Genomic DNA, 19,831 nt, shown 5'->3' with positions numbered 1-19,831 from the left:
GGGAGGGCAGGTGGGGAAGCATCCAGTCCCCAGCCAGGTTCCCACCCCATCTCTGTCTCCCCATCGTGGGGCTGCCCTCCTCCAGGACAGATCACAGCTCATCCTCTCCCCCTCCTCCTCACTTGGGGGGCACCTGCTGTGTCTTGGCCCTTAGTGCTGGTTCTCATGTGTTTCAACTTTGATGTTTCAGCCTCAACCAGGGAAACAAATCCATCCTTCAAGGCTCCCCCCAGGGAGCTCCAGAGCATCCTCAGGGGCCACATCCAGCAGCATTTCAGAGGCAAGTGCCTCCTCCATCAGTGGCAGTGGCTCCACCAAAGGCCCCCCTGGCCTCCCTGCCCCCAGCAAGGTGCCTGAGCCCTGAGGGGGGAGGCAGCAGAGACCCTCCCCCAAGCGGTCACAAAGTGAGAACAGGGGTGCCCAAGGGGAGTTCTGGGTGGTTAGGGCCTAGTGCCAACAGGGAGCCTCGGGCAGAAGCAAATCTTGGGGAGGGGGACCGTGGACCGTCTCTGCTTGCTCTGAACTCTGCTCCTTGTTCCAGTTTGGGGCAAGGAAAACCCTGCTGAAACTCCCGGGGCCCACCAGGACCCTCCTCAAAGGAAAGAGCACCTCCTTCTTGAGCCCTGTTTGCAGCGTGAATCCGACCTCAAAATCGAGCTCGGTGGAGACCCCGGCGAGAGGCAATGGTTAGGTCATGCCACGCCCCAGCAACCCCGGGGGAGGGTCTTGAGCTTCAGGGCCATCAGTGCCTCCTCCCAGGCCTTCCTTCCTCATTCATGGGATGCTCGCTGTGTTAGACACAGGCCCAGACAGACACACATAGGCGCGGACAGACAGACACACACACAGGCACAGACAGGCAGACAGCCAGACACAAGCAGAGACAGACAGACAGCAGGCTGCCATGCTGCTGTTCTGAAAGCTCAGCCTGCACCTGTGTGAACCCTTTCTTTGGCCCAGCAGCCAAGGAACAGCCTCAGAAGCAGGAAGACCTGGGTTCGAGTCTTGCCTCGGCCTGTGTCCCTGGATGCCATGTCGGGCAGGTACAGACAGGTGCTGTTATCTTGTACCTGTGGAGGGACTCTCCTCCCCAGCACTCTCCCTCACTGCTGTAGTGCCAGGTGTGGTGCATCATGTAGTCAGTCCATGGAAGAGGCACAGATGAGCCCAAAGCATGCCGTGATTCCTCTGACAGGGACCATCCCCGGCTCCCTGCTCAGTCTGTGGCCAGGCCTGCTCCTGCTGGTTCAGTGGCCCACTGGCTCCATCTAGTGGCAAGGGGAGGTGACTGCAGGCCCCTCGCTGTATAGGGCGGCCCCTTCCTCATATGGGGCAGCTCTTCTAGCTGCAGGTCTGGTGCCCTGTCCACACCCTCCCACCGCCCCAGCCGAACCCCTCTGCAGCAGGAGGGGCCCAGACACCAAGGCTCAGCAAGGCTGGAGGCCAGAAAGTGGCCCTTGAGGCTGGACTTCTGTCAGTAGTGATGTCAAGCAACATGGTCTGGATGACCCCTCCCCAGAGCAGCTGCGTGTAGGCCCTAGGCATGTGTGTGTGTGTGTGTGTGCGCGCGAGGGGCCCAGGAGTGCCCACCTCTAGTGTCTTCTCTAGGAGGCACTGTGCCCCGGCCCCTTCTCTGCCCATGGGCCCCCTCCCTAGAGCAGCTGCTGGAGGAGCCCAAGCACAGGATGGCTGGGTGTAGCCTGGAGACAAGCTGGGGGGCCTCCTCACTGTACCCCTTCTTTTCTGCTTTAAGTTAAGCCAGGCGCCCCTTTCCCCCGTCTGGCCGACACTCCTCAGCCCAAGCCGGGCAGCCAACTGAGCCACGGGAGCGTCTCCTGCCAGTCCGCACCCTTTGCTGGCCAAGCCAAGGAGTCTGCCTCAGTTTCCTTGAGGCAGCCACAGACCCCCAAAACTGGAATCCAGAGGCTGAGTTCCACCCCCAGCTTATCCCAAGCCTCTCGGCTAATGAAGCCCAGGAGGGCTGGGGGTCCCAGCTCTGGCGCCAAGGTGGGGCCTCACCGTCCTGCTTTCTCTGCAGGTAAGGTCTGTCCAGGGAGCCCTTGGGATTTTCCTTGGCACCGATTCAGGGGGTGGGCAGTCCCTCCCCGGCCCAGACCTGTGCAGCCTGGTCAAGCCTGATGATGTGGGACTGGAACCCAAGCCCGTGCTGTGGGGCCCACCTCCGCTCCGGTGGGGTGCCAGGAGCCACCCTGGGAAGGGAGAAGTGAAGCTTGGGAACCTAGGGCAGGGGCAGGGGATGAGTTGCCGGCACCTGCCCCCCCGCTGCAAGGCACCGCCCCTCTTTATCAGTGCAGTGGGGGACCCTGAGACCCCTGGGCAGGGGGCTAACGCCCCCTTATGTCCTAGGTGCCTCCCCAGACAGCGTGACTCCTCCAGTCCAGGGTGTGAGCCAGCCACCGTCAGGCCCTACAAGTGGAAGGTAAAGGGCAGTCACGGGGGTTCCCCTTCCTCAGGCCCTCCTATAATGAAGGGACCTGGGTCAGGGGTGGAGGATCCTGTGATTTCCTTGGCTTGTGGGACACTGGGTGTGGACAGCCAGTGAAGGTCTGAGGTGTAACTTGAACCCAGGGCTTCTGTTAGTCGGGCCTTCATGGTCAGTTTGTTGGTGCCATCTCTCCCCTTGAGGGCCATCCCTCTCCACTCCTAAGAGCAAAAACCGCATCTCCCTCATCTTGCCAAGTGCATGCAGTAGGTGCTCCATAAGTGTTGGCTGAGCTAAACTGATGACCTTGAGAGGCACTGGGGGCTCTCTGGTCGTGCGGCCCTTCTCTGGTGGCTGTCCGGAGGTCTCGGTTTCTCTGTCTGTAGTAATCTGCTCTGAGGACAGACCCAGACTTTAACTCCCTGGGCCGTAGCCCAGGCCCCCTGACCCCCAGGGTCTCCAGGGCAGCTTCCGTGTTTGAATCTCCCCACGGGAGGGCCCTCCTGTGCCAGCCTCAGCCTGAGAAGTGGGCTCTTCTGTTCCAGCACTGCCCTGCGTGGTACCCCTGCCCGGTGCTCCTCAGGAGGAGCCCTGCAACCCCCCGGCAGCAGTACCCGTACCCCCCTGAGTGTCCGGCGCCTGTCCACCCTGCCTACGCCATCCAGGCGCCGAGCATCAGCGCTTCCATCGTGGCCAACGCCCAGAACTGGCCTGAGAGCCTCCTCCCCCCTGCGGCAGGTGGCTGCCCAGCCCCCTTCACAGACACGCCCCAAGAAGGCTGAAGGCAGGTGAGATGAGAAGGGCAAGAGGGCCTCCCATTCACCCCTGGCCCCAGCAGGCCTCTCCTGACACCCCCTGTGCTCTCCGGGGGGCCTCCTCTGCCTTGAGTCTCCTTCTGTTTCTGAAGCGGGGCAGCTCCTGCAGGGTCTCTCCTGGTCCCCCTTCTGTCTGTCCCCTTTGGGGGTCTCTGCTGCTCTCTGCAGGGGAGAGAAGTCAGTCCCTTCTGTGGGGCATGCACCTCCCATAGTGCCCCTGCCTGCAGCCTCCCTGTCCTCCCTGCCTGGGGATCCTGGCCATGAAGGCGCCATCTCACCAGCCTTCCAGGTTCAGAACCTTCATGGGGGCCTGGCTGCCTTGCACTGGTCTGGAGGGATTATTGGGGTCCTGGCCCAAGCGAGGCAGGAACAGCCCAGCCAGCCTCAGCCCCCTCTGGACAGCCCGTCCTGGTCTCAGGCCCTCTTAGGTGTCCGTGGCCATGGGCAGCCCTGGGGGTCAAAGAGCTGCTGCTCAGGGTGGGCACCTTTCCCTCCCCAGGTCTGAGCAAGCCCAGGAGAGAAGCAGGCTGGGGGCTTCTCACCCGTCCGACCCCCCACTGGGGGTGCCGTTGGCCCTTGACTTTTCCTCTCCCGAGCAGGCAGCCCCCCAGACCTCTGGGCAGGAGACCAAGGAGCAGCTAGTGGCAAAGCCAGCCCCTGCTGAGGTACCAATTGTCATGGGAGGGGGCGTGGTTTTCTGAGTGAGAAGTGGGGATCTAGCAGCGACCCTGGCCCTCTACTGCTCACACTGGCCTTCGGTGGCTCTGTCCCGGGGCATCAGTAGCCTGAGTCCTGTGGGAGCCACATGGATGTCCTTTCCCCCATGTCCTTGGCCTCCGCCCGAGGCCTCAGAGAGGAAGGGGCTCCAAGCTCCAGAGCCGATGCCCTCAACAAAGCCAGACTCTCCCACGGGCTTAGTGGACGTTGGGACTCAAGTGACCGTTGCCCCCTCTCCTAGGCTGTGTTTGTCCACCTTGGACCCGAAACCTGTGCCACCAACCCAGCAACACCAAAACCACCTCTCCACAGCCAGCCGCTCATCGACTTCTCCAACAGCCCTGAAGCGGCCCCGCGGCGGCTCCCCCTGACACCGGCCAAGGCCAGGGCCAGCCAAGGCCCGCTTCTCATTGACCTGTTTCACTCCCCAGAAGCAGACAAAAGTGTCCCATTCAAACCTCTGCCGGCCATGGGGCAGGTGAGGACGGGGGACGGGGGCTGGGAGCTCACGCTCTCCTGTGGCATGGAGGGCTCTGTGGGGCACGTGGTCAGGTTGGAAGGGGCCACATTGTACATACCTGTCTGTCCTTCACGGCACAGCGCTGTGGGCTGAAGGCGGGCTCCCCTCGGCCGACCCCTCGGCCCATCACCTGCTCATGGGGTGTGTGTGGGGGGGGTGCCCCAGACTGTGAGCTCCCAGGGCCAGGCATCCCAAGGGTGAGGCGTTTGTTAGAGCTTCAGGAGAGAAGGGCCTGGTGCACAGTAGTGACCAGACCTGGTCATCCCTCCTGTGGCCAGCCAGCCAACGAACATGTCTGACCGCAGCAGACACCGCCGTCCCTGGGGGCCTGTGGCAGAGGGAGCAGCGCTACCCTTGAGGGAGACCCCTGGGCCGGGCCCCCGGTGTGGCCGAGAGACAGCAGGCAGCCCGAATGCGGCTTTGTCTGTTGTGTTTTTCAGCTGATAGATCTGAGCTCCCCTCTCATCAGCCTGAGCCCTCTTGAGGACAAAGAAAACCTGCACTCCCCGCTCCTCAAGTTCTAGGTGGACACCAGCCCTGAGACCCTGGCAAGCATGCCCAGTGTGCCCGAGTCCAGGGCCCTGGCCTGGCCTGGGGAGGAGGGACAGAGGCTGACCCGGCCCAGAGGGAGGGCAGACTGCCCAGCATCTCACCAGTGAACAAAAAATAGGTAATTTATGAAGACAAATTAAGAAACTTTGTTTTTGTTTTTTTTAATGTCTATTTTTATCATTTGTTTAAAAAGTCCAACAGAGCTTAAATAAAACTCCCTGAACCTGTGCTTTTTCTTTCTCCATTCACAAGTGGATGAGGCCACTCAACCCCTAAACCATGGCAGCCTTAGTGTAGATGGCAGGGCACTGGAGGAAGGTCAGAGGCCACGGGCCCTGATGAAGCGGGGATGAGCCAAGCTCGAGTCCCTCCTTAGCTGTGGCCTTGCTGGGGGACCCTGACCTAGTCCTCCCCACCCTGAGCCGCAGGCAGCTCCAGAGAAGGTCCTCACCTGCATCGGGAGGCCTGTGTCCACCCAGCAGGGAGCTCCCAGGACAGAGGTTCAAATTCGAGGAGGCATCTGGGGTTTGAGTGGGGCGATAGGAAAGGCCCCAGCCCACCTCCCAGCTTTGACCTCCTGCCCAGGGGCCCCCTCCAGCAGCACAGGCCTTAGCCCATCCTGCTTCTCTGGTCTACAGCACCTGGCCTCTTTTCTGGGACTTTGTGGGCCTCCCCGAGGCAGGCCCATCCTGGACAGGGCCCCCTGCCCCACCAGGCAGGCCCACACTTGATGGGGATCCTGGCCGGGGGCAGAGCAGAATGAAGGGGGGCTATGGGGGTCTGGCCCACCCCATGCTGGATCCTATTTTCTTTCCTTTGCACCTCCCAGCCTACAGGGAAAAGCAAAGGAGACCCCCACCCCCCACCCCAGGTCTGTATCCCTGGCCCACTCTGCAGCATGGACAGCACCCTTCCCCCGAGGTCAGAGACTACCCTGGGGAGGAGCGGACGTCAGGCTCCAGGCCAGGCACAGAGATCACTGAGGACACCAACCCCCACCGTGTGGGTTCAGCCAGAATCACAGCTGGTGCCCCTCACCTTTCCATAGTGGGACAGGCAGAAACTGAGTCCTTGTCCGAGGTCACCCCCCGGTGAGCCAGTGTCTGAGGTGTGAGTCGCACCTGGTGCTCTTTGGGCAGTGGGCCTCGTGAAAGGCTGTAGCAACAACGTGCCAGCAGCTTCTGTGGTTGTGTAAAACCAACAACAACCAGCACACAGAAGGCTGCCGACATAGGTCTTTGATGTGCTTCACTAAGGAAATCCAACATACAAACATCATTCACTGAGCTCAGGGGTTAAAGCCAGCACCCTGAGCTTCAGAGCAGACACGAATTACAAACAGACCAAATCACAATTCATAGTCACCAAAGAACCAATGGGTCTGGGTGGCAATCACTACGGCTTGCCTAGAGTCTCCACATCGACACTCCGCCATGAGCGGGCCCCCAAGGGAAGATGCAACCTCTGGGTCAAAGGGCATCACAACATGCGACTCACCCATGCAACCTAAAACGGTCATAAACATTGGACTCAAATCTGTGTGGCCTAAAAGCCTCAGGTCACAAACGTGACTCAAACCCATGTAAACTGGGCTTTCCTTGAGGCAAGGAGGTCAGCAAAGACTCCTGATTTAATCAAAGAAACAAAGGCCAGACTCTTCAAGGGCACTTGGTTAAATAAGTGCTAAAAGAGAAAACAGTAAAAGAAAGTCCCACCTTAATTACTGATACAAACGGATGAGGTTCAGACAGTGGGAGCCCCCTTGAACTCCCCTTGAGTCTTCCTAGTGGATGAGACATCTGCCTGAGGCCATAAGCCTTTCATCACTGCCAGGCCCAGATCTCTACCATCCACTGTCATCTCCAGGTAGCCTTCAGCTCCTTCCCACCCTTAATCCCATTCTCTTGGTTCCTGGAGTCTGACCTCACCCCAGTCCCAAAAAGCTCCTCAAGACCCTCCCTGAACCCCACCTCCCGTCACCCCAGGACCACCCTAGATCCCTCCCACAATCTTTGTGTATCTAGGTCTCATCTCGCCTCCTCGAAGGGGCTCAGATTCCATCTACCTCAGATCGATCTGGCCCCTTGCGAAAACGAGCATCACAAAGGGTGAGATTTCTTAAGACAACCCATCACGGCAACTGTAATAAACTTTGTTTCGCTTTGGCTGTGAGAAGGCTTGAGTCGAATTCATTAGAGCAGGACCCGGATTGTTGGTATTTTGGGGTCTCGAGCACCCCTAAAGGCATATAGTTCCCAGACCTCATCATACAGCCAAAGAGAAAGTTTATTAAAGGTGTGCTATATTGGCTTGTCTTAGGAAATCTCCCCTTGGTGATGCTCGTTTTCAGAGGCAGGTCAGATTCCATCTGAGGTAGATGGAATCTGAGCCCCTTGTGGGGGTGTCGACCTGAAAGTTTGGTTAAAGGAGGCAAACAGGCTAGGTGATGTGTAAATTCGTACTGTTTACTTCCTTAAAGCAGTGGATACATACACATACGGAGCCAGACAAAATCTGATGGCCTGAACACAAGCATGAAAAGGTTTAAATACATTCTTGGAACAGCTGCAGCTCCGCGTGTCTGTGTCACTCAATTTTACGATCTCCATGTATGTTTAACCGCGATACAAGAGAAAGACTTTTCTAAATTGAGCAGGTTGTAAATACGGTAGGTCGAGATTGTGTCTCGGTTTAAGGGTCTCATCCTTAATGGCCAGAGACAGGAAAGCATGCTCTAAAGTCAGCCCCATCTGGCCTTGTTGACGTAGCCAGAGGTATTCTCCGAGTTTATTCCAAGAACAAAGAGGTTGTTGGGTTCAGACTCTTCTTCTGGCAATTACTGGTTCAGGCTCTGGCCCTTACTGAAGTTACCGAATTGATATTAAAGGATTATCAGAAGCAAGATGAGACTCAGATACACAAGATTGTGGGAGGGATCTAGGGTGCTCCTGGGGAGATGGGAGGAGGAGTCTAAGGAGGAGCTTGATGGGACTGGGGTGGTCAGACTCCAGGAACCAAGAGAATGGGGTTAAGGGTGGGAAGGAGCGGAAGGCTACCAGGAGATGACAGACCAAAGAGGGTAGGCTAGGTTAAGGGTGACAGACTTGGCCATAGACGCTTTGATAGGATCAAGGGTGGAAACCAGCCAGACAAGGTTAGAGTGACCTAGCCTAGAGATCTGGGCCTGGCCTCATCTGGTGGGAAGGTTCGAGGGGGCTCCCACAGTCTAGACCTCATCACAAAGGCCTCCTCAACACTGGAAAAGGAAGCAGGAGAGGAAGGAACGCCCCTTCTCCAGACGGACCTGCAATTGGGAGGGGCCCACCCCACCATGGTGATGGCCTTTGAGAGATGGGGGGGCCTCAGAGGCACATGGAGGAGCCCAGGCCCCTCGCAGGACTCATCTTTATTTTTATTTAACTGGCCACTTTGAGTTAGTGGCAGAAACATCCTTCACGTTCCTGTTGTCTCCCATCATGGAGCCTTTGCCCAGGCTGAACCCCTTTCCCTCCTGGATTTCTCCCTGAGGTTGATTAGGGCCCCTCGAGATTACTTGGTATTTATTCTCTCTCTTCTGGGCGTGTTCTGTCCCCCGTGGAATGTCAGCCTGTCACAGTGCCGGCAGGGCACACAGTTGGCACTGAATGGAGTCCATTGGCTCCTAGCAGCAGAATGAATGGAAAGGCAGGCATTTCCAGAGAGACCCAAGGCCTCTCCTTGGGCAGACCAGCCTCCTGCTCAGCTGTGTCCCCCCACCCCAAGAACCCTAAGGGTCTCTGGGGTTTTCGACCCTCTCCTCTGGAATCCTGCCTCGGGGCACAGGCTCCAAATCAGGCAGAATGGTGAAGGAAGGCTGGCGGGAGGAGGAAGCCAGAAGAAGAGCCAGGGGCCCTAGGTGTCCCAGTGTTCCAAAGGCTGTGATTAAAGTGGATCAAACCCCACATCAGGGGGCACATCGGGGTGCAGGGGTATTCTCTACTGCCTTTGGCATCTGCTTATTTGGTCATGTGCGCCTCTGCCCCTCCCCCTCTCGGAGCCCTCCAGGGACTGGCAGCTCACTTGGGAGAGCTCTGACTCTCAGGATGGGCTTCTGCCTCTTGGGCTCAGGGACCACGCAGAGCTGACAGCAGGCTCGGCCCTTGTCCATGGGCAGGACGGGCCCACAGGAAGTGTGAGAGGCAGGATCTGAACCCAGGTCCTGGGGGCCCCACAGCCCAGCCCCTTCCCGTGGCTGACCTCACCCCCAGCTGCAGCGGCTCTGCCAGGAGGCATTTATTAAGCGCTTACTGTGTGCAAGCACCATGTGGAAAAAGCTAAAGGCCCAGCCACAGTCCCCGCCCTCCCCCCTGCCCCCTCCCCCCTCCTCGCTCCTTTCTTTCCCGGCCCTGCTACGCCCCCTGGTGGGCGGAGACAATAGCAGGTGGAAGAGTGGGAGGAATCAGGGAAGCACAGAGAGGCCCCTCCCCCGCGCAGCCCTCCAGGCCCCGCCCCCGTGCTGCCCATGCTCAGACCCCCCAAGGCCCCGCCCCCGCGCAGCTCCCTAGGCCCCGCCCCCTCGCAGCCCACGCTCAGCCCCCCAGGCCTCTCCCCCGCGCAGCTCCCCAGGCCCCGCCCCCGCGCAGCCCACACGCAGCCCTTCAGGCCCCGCCCCCGCGCAGCTCCCCAGGCCCCGCCCCCGTGCTGCCCATGCTCAGACCCCCCAAGGCCCCGCCCCCGCGCAGCTCCCCAGGCCCCGCCCCCTCGCAGCCCACGCTTAGCCCCCCAGGCCTCTCCCCCGCGCAGCTCCCCAGGCCCCGCCCCCCGCAGCCCACACGCAGCCCTCCAGGCCCCGCCCTCGCGCAGCTCCCGCTGAGCCCTCCAGGCCCCGCCCCCGCGCAGCTCCCGCTGAGCCCTCCAGGCCCCGCCCCCGCGCAGCTCCCGCTGAGCCCTCCAGGCCCCTCCCCCGCGCAGCTCCCCAGGCCCCGCCCCCGCGCAGCCCACGCTCAGCCCCCCGGCCCCTCCCCCGCGCAGCTCCCGCTGAGCCCTCCAGGCCCCGCCCCCGCGCTGCCCACGCTCCGACTCCCCCGGCCCCTCCCCCGCGAAGCTCCCGAGGCTCCGCCCCCGCGCAGCTCAGCCTCTTCCTCCCCCTAGGCCCTGCCCTCTCCTCTCAGCCAGCAGAGGCGGCCCTTCCGGCCCAGAGCGTTCGGGCGGTACTTCCGGAACACACTTCCGGCGCAGCCGGACGCGCTTCCTGCCGGAGACATGGCGGCGGCTGCTGGCGTCGGGGTCGTGCGGCGGCGGGTGGCGTGCGCTGTGTCTGGGGGCGTGGACAGCGCCGTGGCCGCGCTCCTGCTGCGCCGCAGAGGTGAGTAGGGAGCAGAGGCGCGGAGGTGGGACCGGCAGGGGGAGGGAAGCCCCCTCCTGCCCTAGGTCTTGGGCGTGTTGGGCGTCAGCATCCATTGAGCACCTAGTGTGTGCCAGGCCCTGTGCGGAGGGGGTGGGCTGGGACAGCAACAGCCGCTGCCCCCAGCTGCCTTCGCCTTTTCGGGTGATGGGGGCACCCCAAAACTGAGGCTCTTCACGCCTGCCACTGTGACCCTCAGTGTCTTCTTCCCCACTCGGATGACGGGATCACCCAGGGCCACCCCGGGTATCTGGTCTTGACCGTCCCTCGTTCCCTCCCAGGCTACGAGGTCACCGGCGTGTTTATGAGAAACTGGGACTCCCTGGACGAGCACGGCGCATGCTCCGCGGACAGGGACTGCGAGGACGCGGCCCGCGTGTGCCGCGTGCTGGACATCCCCTTCCGCCAGGTGTCCTTCGTCAAGGAGTATTGGCACGACGTGTTCACGTACGGCCGGGCCGGGGCGGCCCCCCCCCCCGTGTGCATTTATTAGACGCTTACTGTATGCCGCGCCCTGGTCTGCTCCCGCCCCCCCAGGGCAGGTTGCACCGGGAGAGCCCAGAGAGGTTCGGTCCCCACCCGGAGACCCCGTGACGGCCCGCTCTCCCGGGAGGGCTGCGTGATTGTGCCGAGTGTGTGCGCGCGCCTCTCTGCCCTCTCCCGGGCTGCCTCGGTTTCCCCATCTGTCACACGGGGCTCCCTGGGCGTGGGCACGGGTGGAGCTCTGGCGCTGACGGGGGGGGGGGGGGGGGGGCATGGGGGGGAGGGGCCGGACACTGACCACGCCCCCGCCCCCTGCAGGGACTTCCTGAATGAGTACGAGAGAGGGCGGACCCCGAACCCCGACATCCTGTGCAACAAGCACGTCAAGTTCAAGGCCTTCTTCCGCTATGCCGTCGGCCAGCTGGGTCAGTGCCCCCCTGGGGGCGGGGCGGAGGGGCGGAGCCAGAGCGGTGCCCCTCCCCCCAGGCTCTCCCCGTGACCCCCGCGCTCCCGCCCCGCCCAGGAGCCGACGCGATGGCCACCGGACACTACGCCCGGACGTCCCTGGAGGACGAGGACGTGTTCGAGCAGAAGCGCGCGCCGAGGCCCGAGGGGCTCTTCCGGAACCGCTTCGAAGCCAGGGACGGTGAGGAGGCCGGGCGGGGGCGTGTGGGGGGGGAGGCCTAGCGGGCAGGGCCCCTCCCCCCACCGCCGCCTCCTCCCTCCCTCCGCAGCCGTGAAGCTCCTCCAGGGGGCCGACTCCGCCAAGGACCAGACCTTCTTCCTCAGCCAGGTGCCCCAGGAGGCCTTGCGCAGGACCCTCTTCCCCCTGGGGGGGCTCACCAAGGGCTTCGTGAAGAAGATGGCGGCGGAGAACGGCCTGGGGCACGTGCTGCAGAGGAAGGAGGTGGGGGCGGGGAGGCCCGCACTTCTGGAAGGGGGAGCCAGGATCGGAGGGGGAAAGGACGGTGGGGGAGGGGACCCAGGTCGGGACCGAGAAGCCTCCGAAGCGAGGGGCGGGGCCCCCAGACCGACGAGCCGCGTGCGCTCCCCTTTCAGAGCATGGGCATCTGCTTCATCGGGAAGCGGCACCTGGAGAGCTTCCTGCTGCAGGTGAGGCGCCTTGGGCGGGGCCGCCCACCCGCAGCGCCGGGGTCCTCAGGGCGCTTCCTGCACCTAAGGCCTCCCTCCGTCTTGCAGTACTTACGGCCTCGCCCGGGGAACTTTGTGTCCGTAGAAGACGGCAGGGTCTTGGGAACGCACCGAGGTAGGAGGGGCCGCCTGGGCCTGGGCCTGCGGGGTGCGGGGGTGCGGGGGGGGGGGGCAGTGCCCGCACCGGGGCCGACACCGCGCCCCCTCCCCAGGCTGCTTCCTGTTCACGCTGGGCCAAGGCGCTAAGCTGGGGGGCCTGAGAGATCCGTGGTACGTGGTGGAGAAGGACGTGAGCAGCGGGGACGTGTTTGTGGTGAGCGTGCGTGGGCGTGACACGCGTGGGGGTGGGGAGGCGTGGGCTGGCCTTCTCCTGGATGGGGCCCTCGAGTTTACCGGGGGACGCGGGAGGCCCGGGGGTGAGGCCTGCCCCGCCGCGGGCTGCTTGTCGGCCCACCTTGCGCCGCGCTCTCCCCAGGCCCCGGGCCCCGACCACCCTGCCCTCTACCGGGACCTGCTGCGCACCGGCCGCGTGCACTGGATCGCCGAGGAGCCCCCGGCCCGGCTGGTCCACCGCAAGATGATGGAGTGTCACGTCCGCTGGCGGCACCAGATGGAGCTAGGTGAGCTCGGCCCGGCGGCCCCCCGGTCTCGGGCCTCCCTGACGCGGCCCAGGTGTTGAGCCCCGCTTCTCCTCCGCAGTGCCCTGCGTGCTGACGCTCAATCAGGACGGCAGCGTGTGGGTGACCTCCGTGAAGCCGATGAGAGCCCTCGCCACGGGCCAGGTCAGCGTCTGCCAGACCCGGAGCCTCCAAGGGGCAGCGTCGAGGCAGCCCCCGCTGGCCCCAGGGGCCCCTTCCTGCTCTCGGAATGAGGAACCGGGACGTTGTGGGGAACGGGCTGATGGGAGGGAGTGAGGGCCCAGCTCTGGGGGCTGCTGTCAGGAAGGTCCTCAAGGAGCTCAGAATCAGAGCTGGGGGGCCGAGCGCAGGGAATACGGGGCCCGAGAGTGTCCCAGGGTGACGGAAAGCTGTTCTCTCCTCTAAAGCCCTAGGTGAGGGAGGGAGGGGGCTGGCAGGCTGGGGGGATGCTCAGGCCCAAGGCTCTTCTTCTGCTGCCCAGAGGGAGTAAAGGGGAGGCGGGGACAGGGGGCCCTCTTCCCCTCCATCCTCGGCCTCCAGGCCCGGGGCGTCCTCAGCGCAGAGTCCTTGGAATGCTGTCGCCAGTGCATGGCCGGGCCCTGAGGGTTGATGTCCTCCAGCCTGGCCGCTGGCTGGGAGCTCTCCTGGGGGGCGGGGCCGGGGCCTGCCGCCCACTCGGGGGTCCCGACTCACTGGGCGTTCGATGTTTCAGTTTGCTGTGTTCTACAAGGGCGATGAGTGTCTGGGCAGCGGGAAGATCATGAGACTGGGGCCTTCGGCCTACACGCTGCAGCTGGGAAGGAGGCGGGCTGCGCTGACCAGCGAGGCCTCGGATGGCGGTCAGGGCCTCGGCCCCCCCGCGGATCCCACCAGCTGAGCCTCCGGGGAGGGGCCCCGAGGACGGTCCAGGGTGGATGCTGGGTGGTCCTCCTAAGGCCCCGCCACCACATGGGGCAGCCAGTTATTAGATGCAGGGGCCAGGAGGCTCACCCCTGGGGCAGAGCATGGCTGTGGAGAAAGCTGGGCTGCGGTCTGTGCTGGGGGAGGTCCTGGGCTGTGCCTGGACGGGGCTGGCTCCTCCGTTTCCTTCGCCCCTGCCAGGGTGGGGTGCCGGTGTGACCAGAGCTCTCTGGGGCCAGGACTGTGGGCAGGTGCCCAGAGGAGCCCCAGGAGCTGGCAGCCAGCGAGACCCTGGCAGCAGGGGGAGCCGGTGTTGAGCCAGCCCTGCGTTGGGGGCCTCATCCCGGGTGTGGAGTTGGGTCTGACTCCCCCGACCCCGTTCGGGGTTTCCTCGGCCCAGACGCTGGGTGGTCTCGAGCCCGTTTTGGGGATTAGGAGATTGAGGCAACCAGAGTGAAGCAGCTTGCCCAGGAAGACTGGATTTGAATCCAGGTCCAGCGCTGTAACCACTGGGCCCCCCAGCTGCTGCCCTGCTTGGGCCTAGAGACATAATAAAAGGTGGAACAGGACAGGATGGTTCTGCCTGGTCCCTCGCCGCTTCCGATTCTGCCATCCTGAGATCTGCGCCTGCACTGGGTTCAGGGGGCTTCCCTGAAGGCCTGGGGGTCACAGCTTGTCACTCACGGCTGTCGTATTTGGGGGCAGCCTCATTGGCCCTCGTCCGAGGGCTGGTTGGCTGCTGGTCATCCTGGCCCGCGGAGGCCAGGGCCGAGGCCTGAGGGCCAGAGGAGGTGGAAGGAGGGTCAGGGCGCACCCTGGGATCCTACATCTCCGCTGCCGCTCATTGTGGGGGCCAGGACACACAAGGAAGTCCGCTTTGAGTCCAGCCCGAGGGACGAGGGGGCTGTCTAGGAAGATGGTCCCTCTGGCTCCTGGTGACCCACCTGGGGGCTGCTCTGGCAGGGCTGGGGCAGCCCGGATGGGAGCCTCCTGGGGACCTGGCAGGTGATACACCAAGTCTGCCCTGTTCCCCGCCTCACCTTTGCCCTCCATGGGGCCCTCCACCCACCTCTTCACCCTCAGCCTCCCATGACTGCTTTTCACAGAGCCGTGTTCTGGCAGCGCTGGACCACACGTGGTCCTTGGGGCCCTCTCCCTTTGTCTCTGCACCCGCAGCCCCTGGGCCCGCTGTGAAGTCTTCCCTGATGCCCCTTGGCAGTGCCCGCTGCAGCCTCTGAACCACTGATTGCAGTCTGTGGCCCTCAGAAGCCTTATCCGTCAGATCCTGCTTTGCCCCTTGGCTCGGTGCAGGGCACTGTGGGGGAGTTGGTATCACAGCCTCATGTTAGCCCTAAGATCTTGCACCATGGGGTGCTCCCCATTTGATTTATTTCTGGAAGTATGGGTGAGTGGCACAGGCACTGGCATGGAACCAAAACCTTGTGTAAAGGACTTTCTTGCTCAGTGGTTTTAGCCTGATGGCTCTCAAGCTCAGCCAGAGCCAGGCCCCCCAGCCATGACGTTGGGAAGATGAGCTGCTGGTCGGGTGTCCTCCAGCCACCTTCCCTCTGTCTGGTGGCCATGGGACCTTCACTGGGCCACATGCTTTTGACAGCATCCATGGAGTGGAAGGTCAGGAGCTTTTGGCTGTGAGGGCAGGCAGTGGGGGAGGGAGCGAGGGGGAGCCACCGTGGCCCCTGATCATTCACACCAGCAGCCTCCTTCGGAGCCCTGGGGGCAGAGGTTATTTCTGGACATACTCGGAGACAGCTGTTTGGTGCTCAGCCCCAGGCTTTGGGGCTCTCTGATCCTCTTCATTGGAGGAGCATTAACCCACAAAACACCCCTTAGCAAATGGCAGGGGGCTTTGCTCTGTGGTGAAGCCGAGGTCTGTAAATCTAAGTCCACCTCCTCATTTTACAGACAAGGAAACCGAGGCCCAGATAGCTTGCCCAAGGTCACTCAGGTGATGAGGGACACAGGCAGGCTCTTAGCCTGGAAGCAGCACGGCGGATGGAACAGCTTGGGCTGATGGGGGTTGGAGTGGGGAGGGGGCCTATGCAGCCTCTTCTGCAGCTCCTCTGAAAATAGACAACCCCATCTGTCACAGCGCTGTCCCTGAGGGGCCCGACAGTGACCCGCCCGTTGACCCCACACCTCACAAATCGGGGCCCAGCACACAGGAATGTGGTGGGACATGCTGGTGGGGGAGGGGGGATGCTTCTGTTGGGGCCGCCCTGAGCCGGAGCCACCGAGGAGGCCAGGATGGACAGGGCCTCACAAGCCCCAAGTCCAACCCGCACCTGGCCTAGAAGCGTCCACGAAACAGCTGACCCCCTTTCCTGTCTCCACCAGCCGGTGGTCAGCCTGATGGTCATGAAGTCGGTCAGCGTCCCCCCAGTTCCTAACTTCCACCATCTCGTGCGGTCCAGCCAGGTGTAGCAGAAGGAGCCTCGGCTCAGGGGTCACAGGCCCTGGGCTCAATCTCTCCTCTGATGACACTAGCGGTGTGGCCTTGGAAAACTCACTTGTCCTCCCCAGGCCTCGGTGTCCCCATCGGCAGGGGTGGCTGGGCCAGCCCCAGGAGCATCCCAAGTCCTTCCCTTTTTGACCCGGAGTGCAATGTCATTGGTATAAGTCAGTGACTTTTCTGCAATTGAGGGTTTCACACCTGGTGACTCGTCTGGGATCTGGCAGCTGCAGGCCTCAAACTCAGGCCTTGCTGGCTTTCCCTGCGCTTCTGTTAGGGGTATTCTCCTCCCCTTTCACAGATGAGAAAATCAAGGCTCGTAAAGCTTGAAAGGCTGTGTCTGAGGTCACTGAGGTGGAGGTGGGTCCGGGGCTCGCTCTGTTGGAGCAGGAGGCTACAGCCCCTCACAAGCCTGCTTCCCATCTCTTTCCCCTTCCTATCCATTCATGAGGAAGGGCCCGGTTCCTCTTCTCTACTAATAGGTCTATGCTCATCTGCTCAACACTCGAGTGGCTCCGTGTCACCCAAAGGCAAACCTGTGACTCAAGGCCACCTACCATGGGATGGTGCCCACTCAGACTTCCCATGTGGGCTCCATGTTACTGCTGCCCTCCTCCAGATGGGAGGGACTCCTCATCCTGGGAGCCCGCCCGCCTCTGGCCTGTGCTCACACCCTCCCCAGGCACTTGTGTACGTGTCAATGTCGTACGCTGCTGTGGGACATGTCAGCCTGTCACTACTCTGCACTGGGAGGGGAGCCAGGCACGGCACTCTGTGTGTATGCGCACACGCATGTTGTGTTACTTGCATGCTCTCATTACCAAGGTAGGACGCGCTGACCCCCCTGCCCATCTGGGCAGAGCTCACTGCAGTACCAGCGGACAGGACACTCGGCAGAGGGCGTGGGCCATGAAGCCCAGCTTTCGGAATGTCTGACCTTAACTGTTGTGCTCTGAATGGGAGATCCTCATTCAAAAGCCAACGAGCTGATGCATGGCAGGAGAAACTGAGGCACGTCCCTGTACATCTCAATATTGTGAAATACCTGGCTGCTGGGGTGGGGGGGGGGGGCGCGGCTCACCTCCGGGGGCATCCAGGAGAGGCGAGGTTCCAAGACAGTAAGAAGCCTCATGTCATAGGACCCTTGGTCCCATCCTCTTACTGGAGCTCACGATGAGTGCATCCAAGGAGACGGCTGCGAGTCGAGCTGCGTTGTAGGCGCTGTGCCCTCTGAGAAGCATGAATAGGTAGAGAACTCAGTGAAGAAATGGAGAGCACCTCCAAGCCCTGTCAACGCATGTTGGCCAGCTTCACTGTAGCCGAGGTGGCCAAGGCCCAGGCTACAGAAGAGGAGACTGTAACAGTCAAGATTCAGAAATGGGAGAGTGGGTTGGGGAGCCTCACTGTCTGGTAGAGTGCATCCCTCCCTTAACCTAAGAACTGACAGGTGCAATGCCACCCACAGTCAAATGTGCTTATCCCAGGAGGTGCCAGAGACCAGCTGGGGAGTCGATGGCAAGCCAACTGTCTGTGTGCGGACGGTCATCGAGGGCTGGGGTTGGTCAGAACCAACCCCAAGGGACAGGGCGATGAAGACAAGAAAACAGCACACGACTTACAATGATGGAAATTTGGGAAATACCCAACGAAATAAGTAAAAGTGGAGTCAAACAAAGAGAACGTTCATTTGTTGTCATCAGATCCCTCCTGCACAGTGAGTGGCCAGAGGGTCTATTTGAGCTGGACACCACCGCCCCAAACCATCTCATCTGGGCCTGGGTCCATCTCAAGGGAGGGAAGGTCAGGGTGATGTGAGGCCAAGCCAAGGCTGAGGAGTGAAGGCAGGATGGAACAGGCTGGGATTCTGGTCTGTGGGATCTCTCACTCTCCCCCAGAGTCCCAGCCGGGTTTGGTGCTCCATCCCGCACAGTGAGTGGTCACTTGGAGGTGCTCGGGACCACAGCGGGCGGGGCCGAGGACAAAGGGGAGATGGCCAGCTCCTCCCTCTCTGGTGCCCCTCAGGTTCATCATCTATAAGATGAGGAAGATTTTGTTTGCATAGGACCAGCACCTTGGCACCGAAGCTACAGACCCCAGGGTCAGGAAGACCTGAGTGTAAGCCCTGGCCCTGGCACCCACCGGCCACATGAGCCTGGGGCAAGTCACCGAACCCTTCGATGCCCAGGATGTTCTCTCAGACGAGAAGTTACCCATCGGTTCCCAATCTGAATGGGGGGGGGGAGTTCCCTCCATTGCCGTAGTCCTAGCCTAGAAAAACCACACACCCACACACGCGCCACACACTATAGACTTGCACTGCAGTCGGTGAGAAAACCCTTGATCAGCACTAAAGCAATACAGAAATGTGAAAATCGCCGTCTGCCAGCTCTGGGAGGGCCTGAGAGCCTGGAGTCTGACCATCTCGTCTGACGGAGGAGGAAGCAGGCTCAGAGCGGACAGCGACGGCCCCTAAGGGCGCCCAGCGGGCGCATTAAGGGTTGGAGTTGGAGGCGCATTTCGTTCCAGCCGTGCTTTTACCCTAAAGACGCCCCAACCTGGGGCAGGAAAGGGAGGAAAGGAAGGGCCTATGAGAAAGAAAGGGGTGCTGGAAAGGGGAAGGTCCGGCCGGCGTCGGGGACGGACCGTGGCCCCGCGCTCAGACAGGTTTTCACCGGGAGCGTCCCAGCCGGAGTCGGGCTGCAGGCTCCTCGCGGGGAGGGGGTGGGGGTGGAGGGTGAGCCCTCTTTCTGCCTTGATGGAAAATCCCCCAGCCCTGACATTTAGCACTCAAGAACCCCCTCCCACCCCCGGCTCCAAGCACAAGCTGACACGGACGCCCGAAGCGGGAGCAGCCACGGAAACAAGATGCAGCTGGGATGGGGCGTGCGGGTGGACGGCAGGTTCACGGTTCGGGATCTGCTGCTAGGGACTTTGGGGAGGGGGAGGGATGGGGTGCGGAACTGCCTCACTGCTTCACTGGCTGCTGGCTCAGCGCGGGACAGCAGACAGCGGGAGGGGTGTAGCCAGGAGAGCCGAGGGCACCTGGGGAAGACGGAGAGAGGCTCGCTCCCCTCTGAGGACCCGGCTCTGGGCGCCCCAGTTTAGGGAAAGCCGCGGAGCCAGCTGGCCGTGTGCGTGCAGAGGAAAGCAGATGGGAGGACAGGCTTGGCCAGGGATGGTGACGCCACCTGGGGGGCGTTTGAAGCACCTGGGCAGGTGGAACCTGGGGGAGAGAGAACAAAGCAGAAATCACAGCCGCCTTTATGTAAATAGTCCTGGGGAAGGAGTGAGCTTGGTGGCTGGTCTGAGGGCACAGAGGGCCGGAGGCCATGGCCCAGTCAGAGAGAGCCTGCCCTCTATTGCCTGTCAGACCATGGGCCAGCAAGCCACCGAATGTCTCTGCATCTACGTGTCCCCTTCTACCAAACAGAGGAACAGCAGATTAGAGGGTCTCCGGGGTCCCTTCCAGCTCCAGATCTGTAACCCTGTGACTACAAGCAAGACAGAGGGATAGAAACAGAGAGAGATACAGAGAAGAGGGAGCAATTGAGAACCAGACAGGGGGTGGGGAGGGAGGGAGAAACAGAGAGACAGACAGTGACAGAGAGAGACAGAGAGAGGCATCATGTAAGAGATTCATCGGTAATGCCGTGGTCCGTAGAGAGCATGCACTCACTGGAAGCCTTCAGGTGGAGGGTGGATGCCCACTTAGGTAGGGATTGCACCAGAGGCCCCCGCGTTTCCTTCCCTTCCAGCTC

At 61.9% G+C, this 19,831-nt stretch overlaps 2 protein-coding genes across 4 annotated transcripts; both read left to right on the top strand.

Moving 5' to 3' along the window:
- Positions 1-190: 190 nt before the first annotated feature.
- LOC118833313 (G2 and S phase-expressed protein 1-like) lies at positions 191-5,276 on the top strand (the record flags this gene model as incomplete). Its single annotated transcript, XM_036740679.1, has 8 exons — positions 191-349; positions 542-686; positions 1,754-2,038; positions 2,368-2,440; positions 2,989-3,231; positions 3,758-3,923; positions 4,217-4,453; positions 4,936-5,276. Coding segments are annotated over 8 exons (1,392 nt in total), but the record flags the coding sequence as incomplete, so codon positions are not given.
- Positions 5,277-10,267: 4,991 nt separating this feature from the next.
- TRMU (tRNA mitochondrial 2-thiouridylase) lies at positions 10,268-14,172 on the top strand. 3 transcript variants are annotated; one of them, XM_036740678.1, is made up of 11 exons: positions 10,268-10,391; positions 10,712-10,877; positions 11,232-11,338; positions 11,437-11,559; positions 11,648-11,820; positions 11,973-12,026; positions 12,114-12,180; positions 12,278-12,378; positions 12,541-12,685; positions 12,765-12,847; positions 13,416-14,172. In XM_036740678.1, exons 1-11 carry the CDS (start codon positions 10,289-10,291, stop codon positions 13,578-13,580), a joined length of 1,287 nt encoding a protein of 428 aa, XP_036596573.1. In that variant the 5' UTR covers positions 10,268-10,288; the 3' UTR covers positions 13,581-14,172. The 3 variants fall into 3 exon arrangements, with proteins under 3 accessions (XP_036596573.1, XP_036596571.1, XP_036596572.1); XM_036740676.1 differs by having other exon boundaries at positions 12,278-12,685; XM_036740677.1 differs by having other exon boundaries at positions 11,973-12,180.
- The last annotated feature ends 5,659 nt before the right edge of the window (positions 14,173-19,831 follow it).

Source organism: Trichosurus vulpecula, unplaced genomic scaffold (genome assembly GCF_011100635.1).
Source record: "Trichosurus vulpecula isolate mTriVul1 unplaced genomic scaffold, mTriVul1.pri scaffold_170_arrow_ctg1, whole genome shotgun sequence".
Lineage (NCBI taxonomy): Eukaryota > Metazoa > Chordata > Mammalia > Diprotodontia > Phalangeridae > Trichosurus > Trichosurus vulpecula.
Note: the sequence above shows the minus strand (reverse complement) of the source record. Positions and strands in the feature narration are given on the sequence as shown.

What these genes read in the sequence shown, in the direction of transcription:
- TRMU (XM_036740676.1), top strand. Translation starts at nt 10,289, where the DNA reads ATGGCGGCGGCTGCTGGCGTCGGGGTCGTGCGGCGGCGGGTGGCGTGC. An exon ending in GCTCCTGCTGCGCCGCAGAG is followed by an intron (nt 10,392 to 10,711) that starts GTGAGTAGGGAG and finishes GTTCCCTCCCAG; the next exon opens with GCTACGAGGTCACCGGCGTG. An exon ending in GCGGCACCAGATGGAGCTAG is followed by an intron (nt 12,686 to 12,764) that starts GTGAGCTCGGCC and finishes TCTCCTCCGCAG; the next exon opens with TGCCCTGCGTGCTGACGCTC.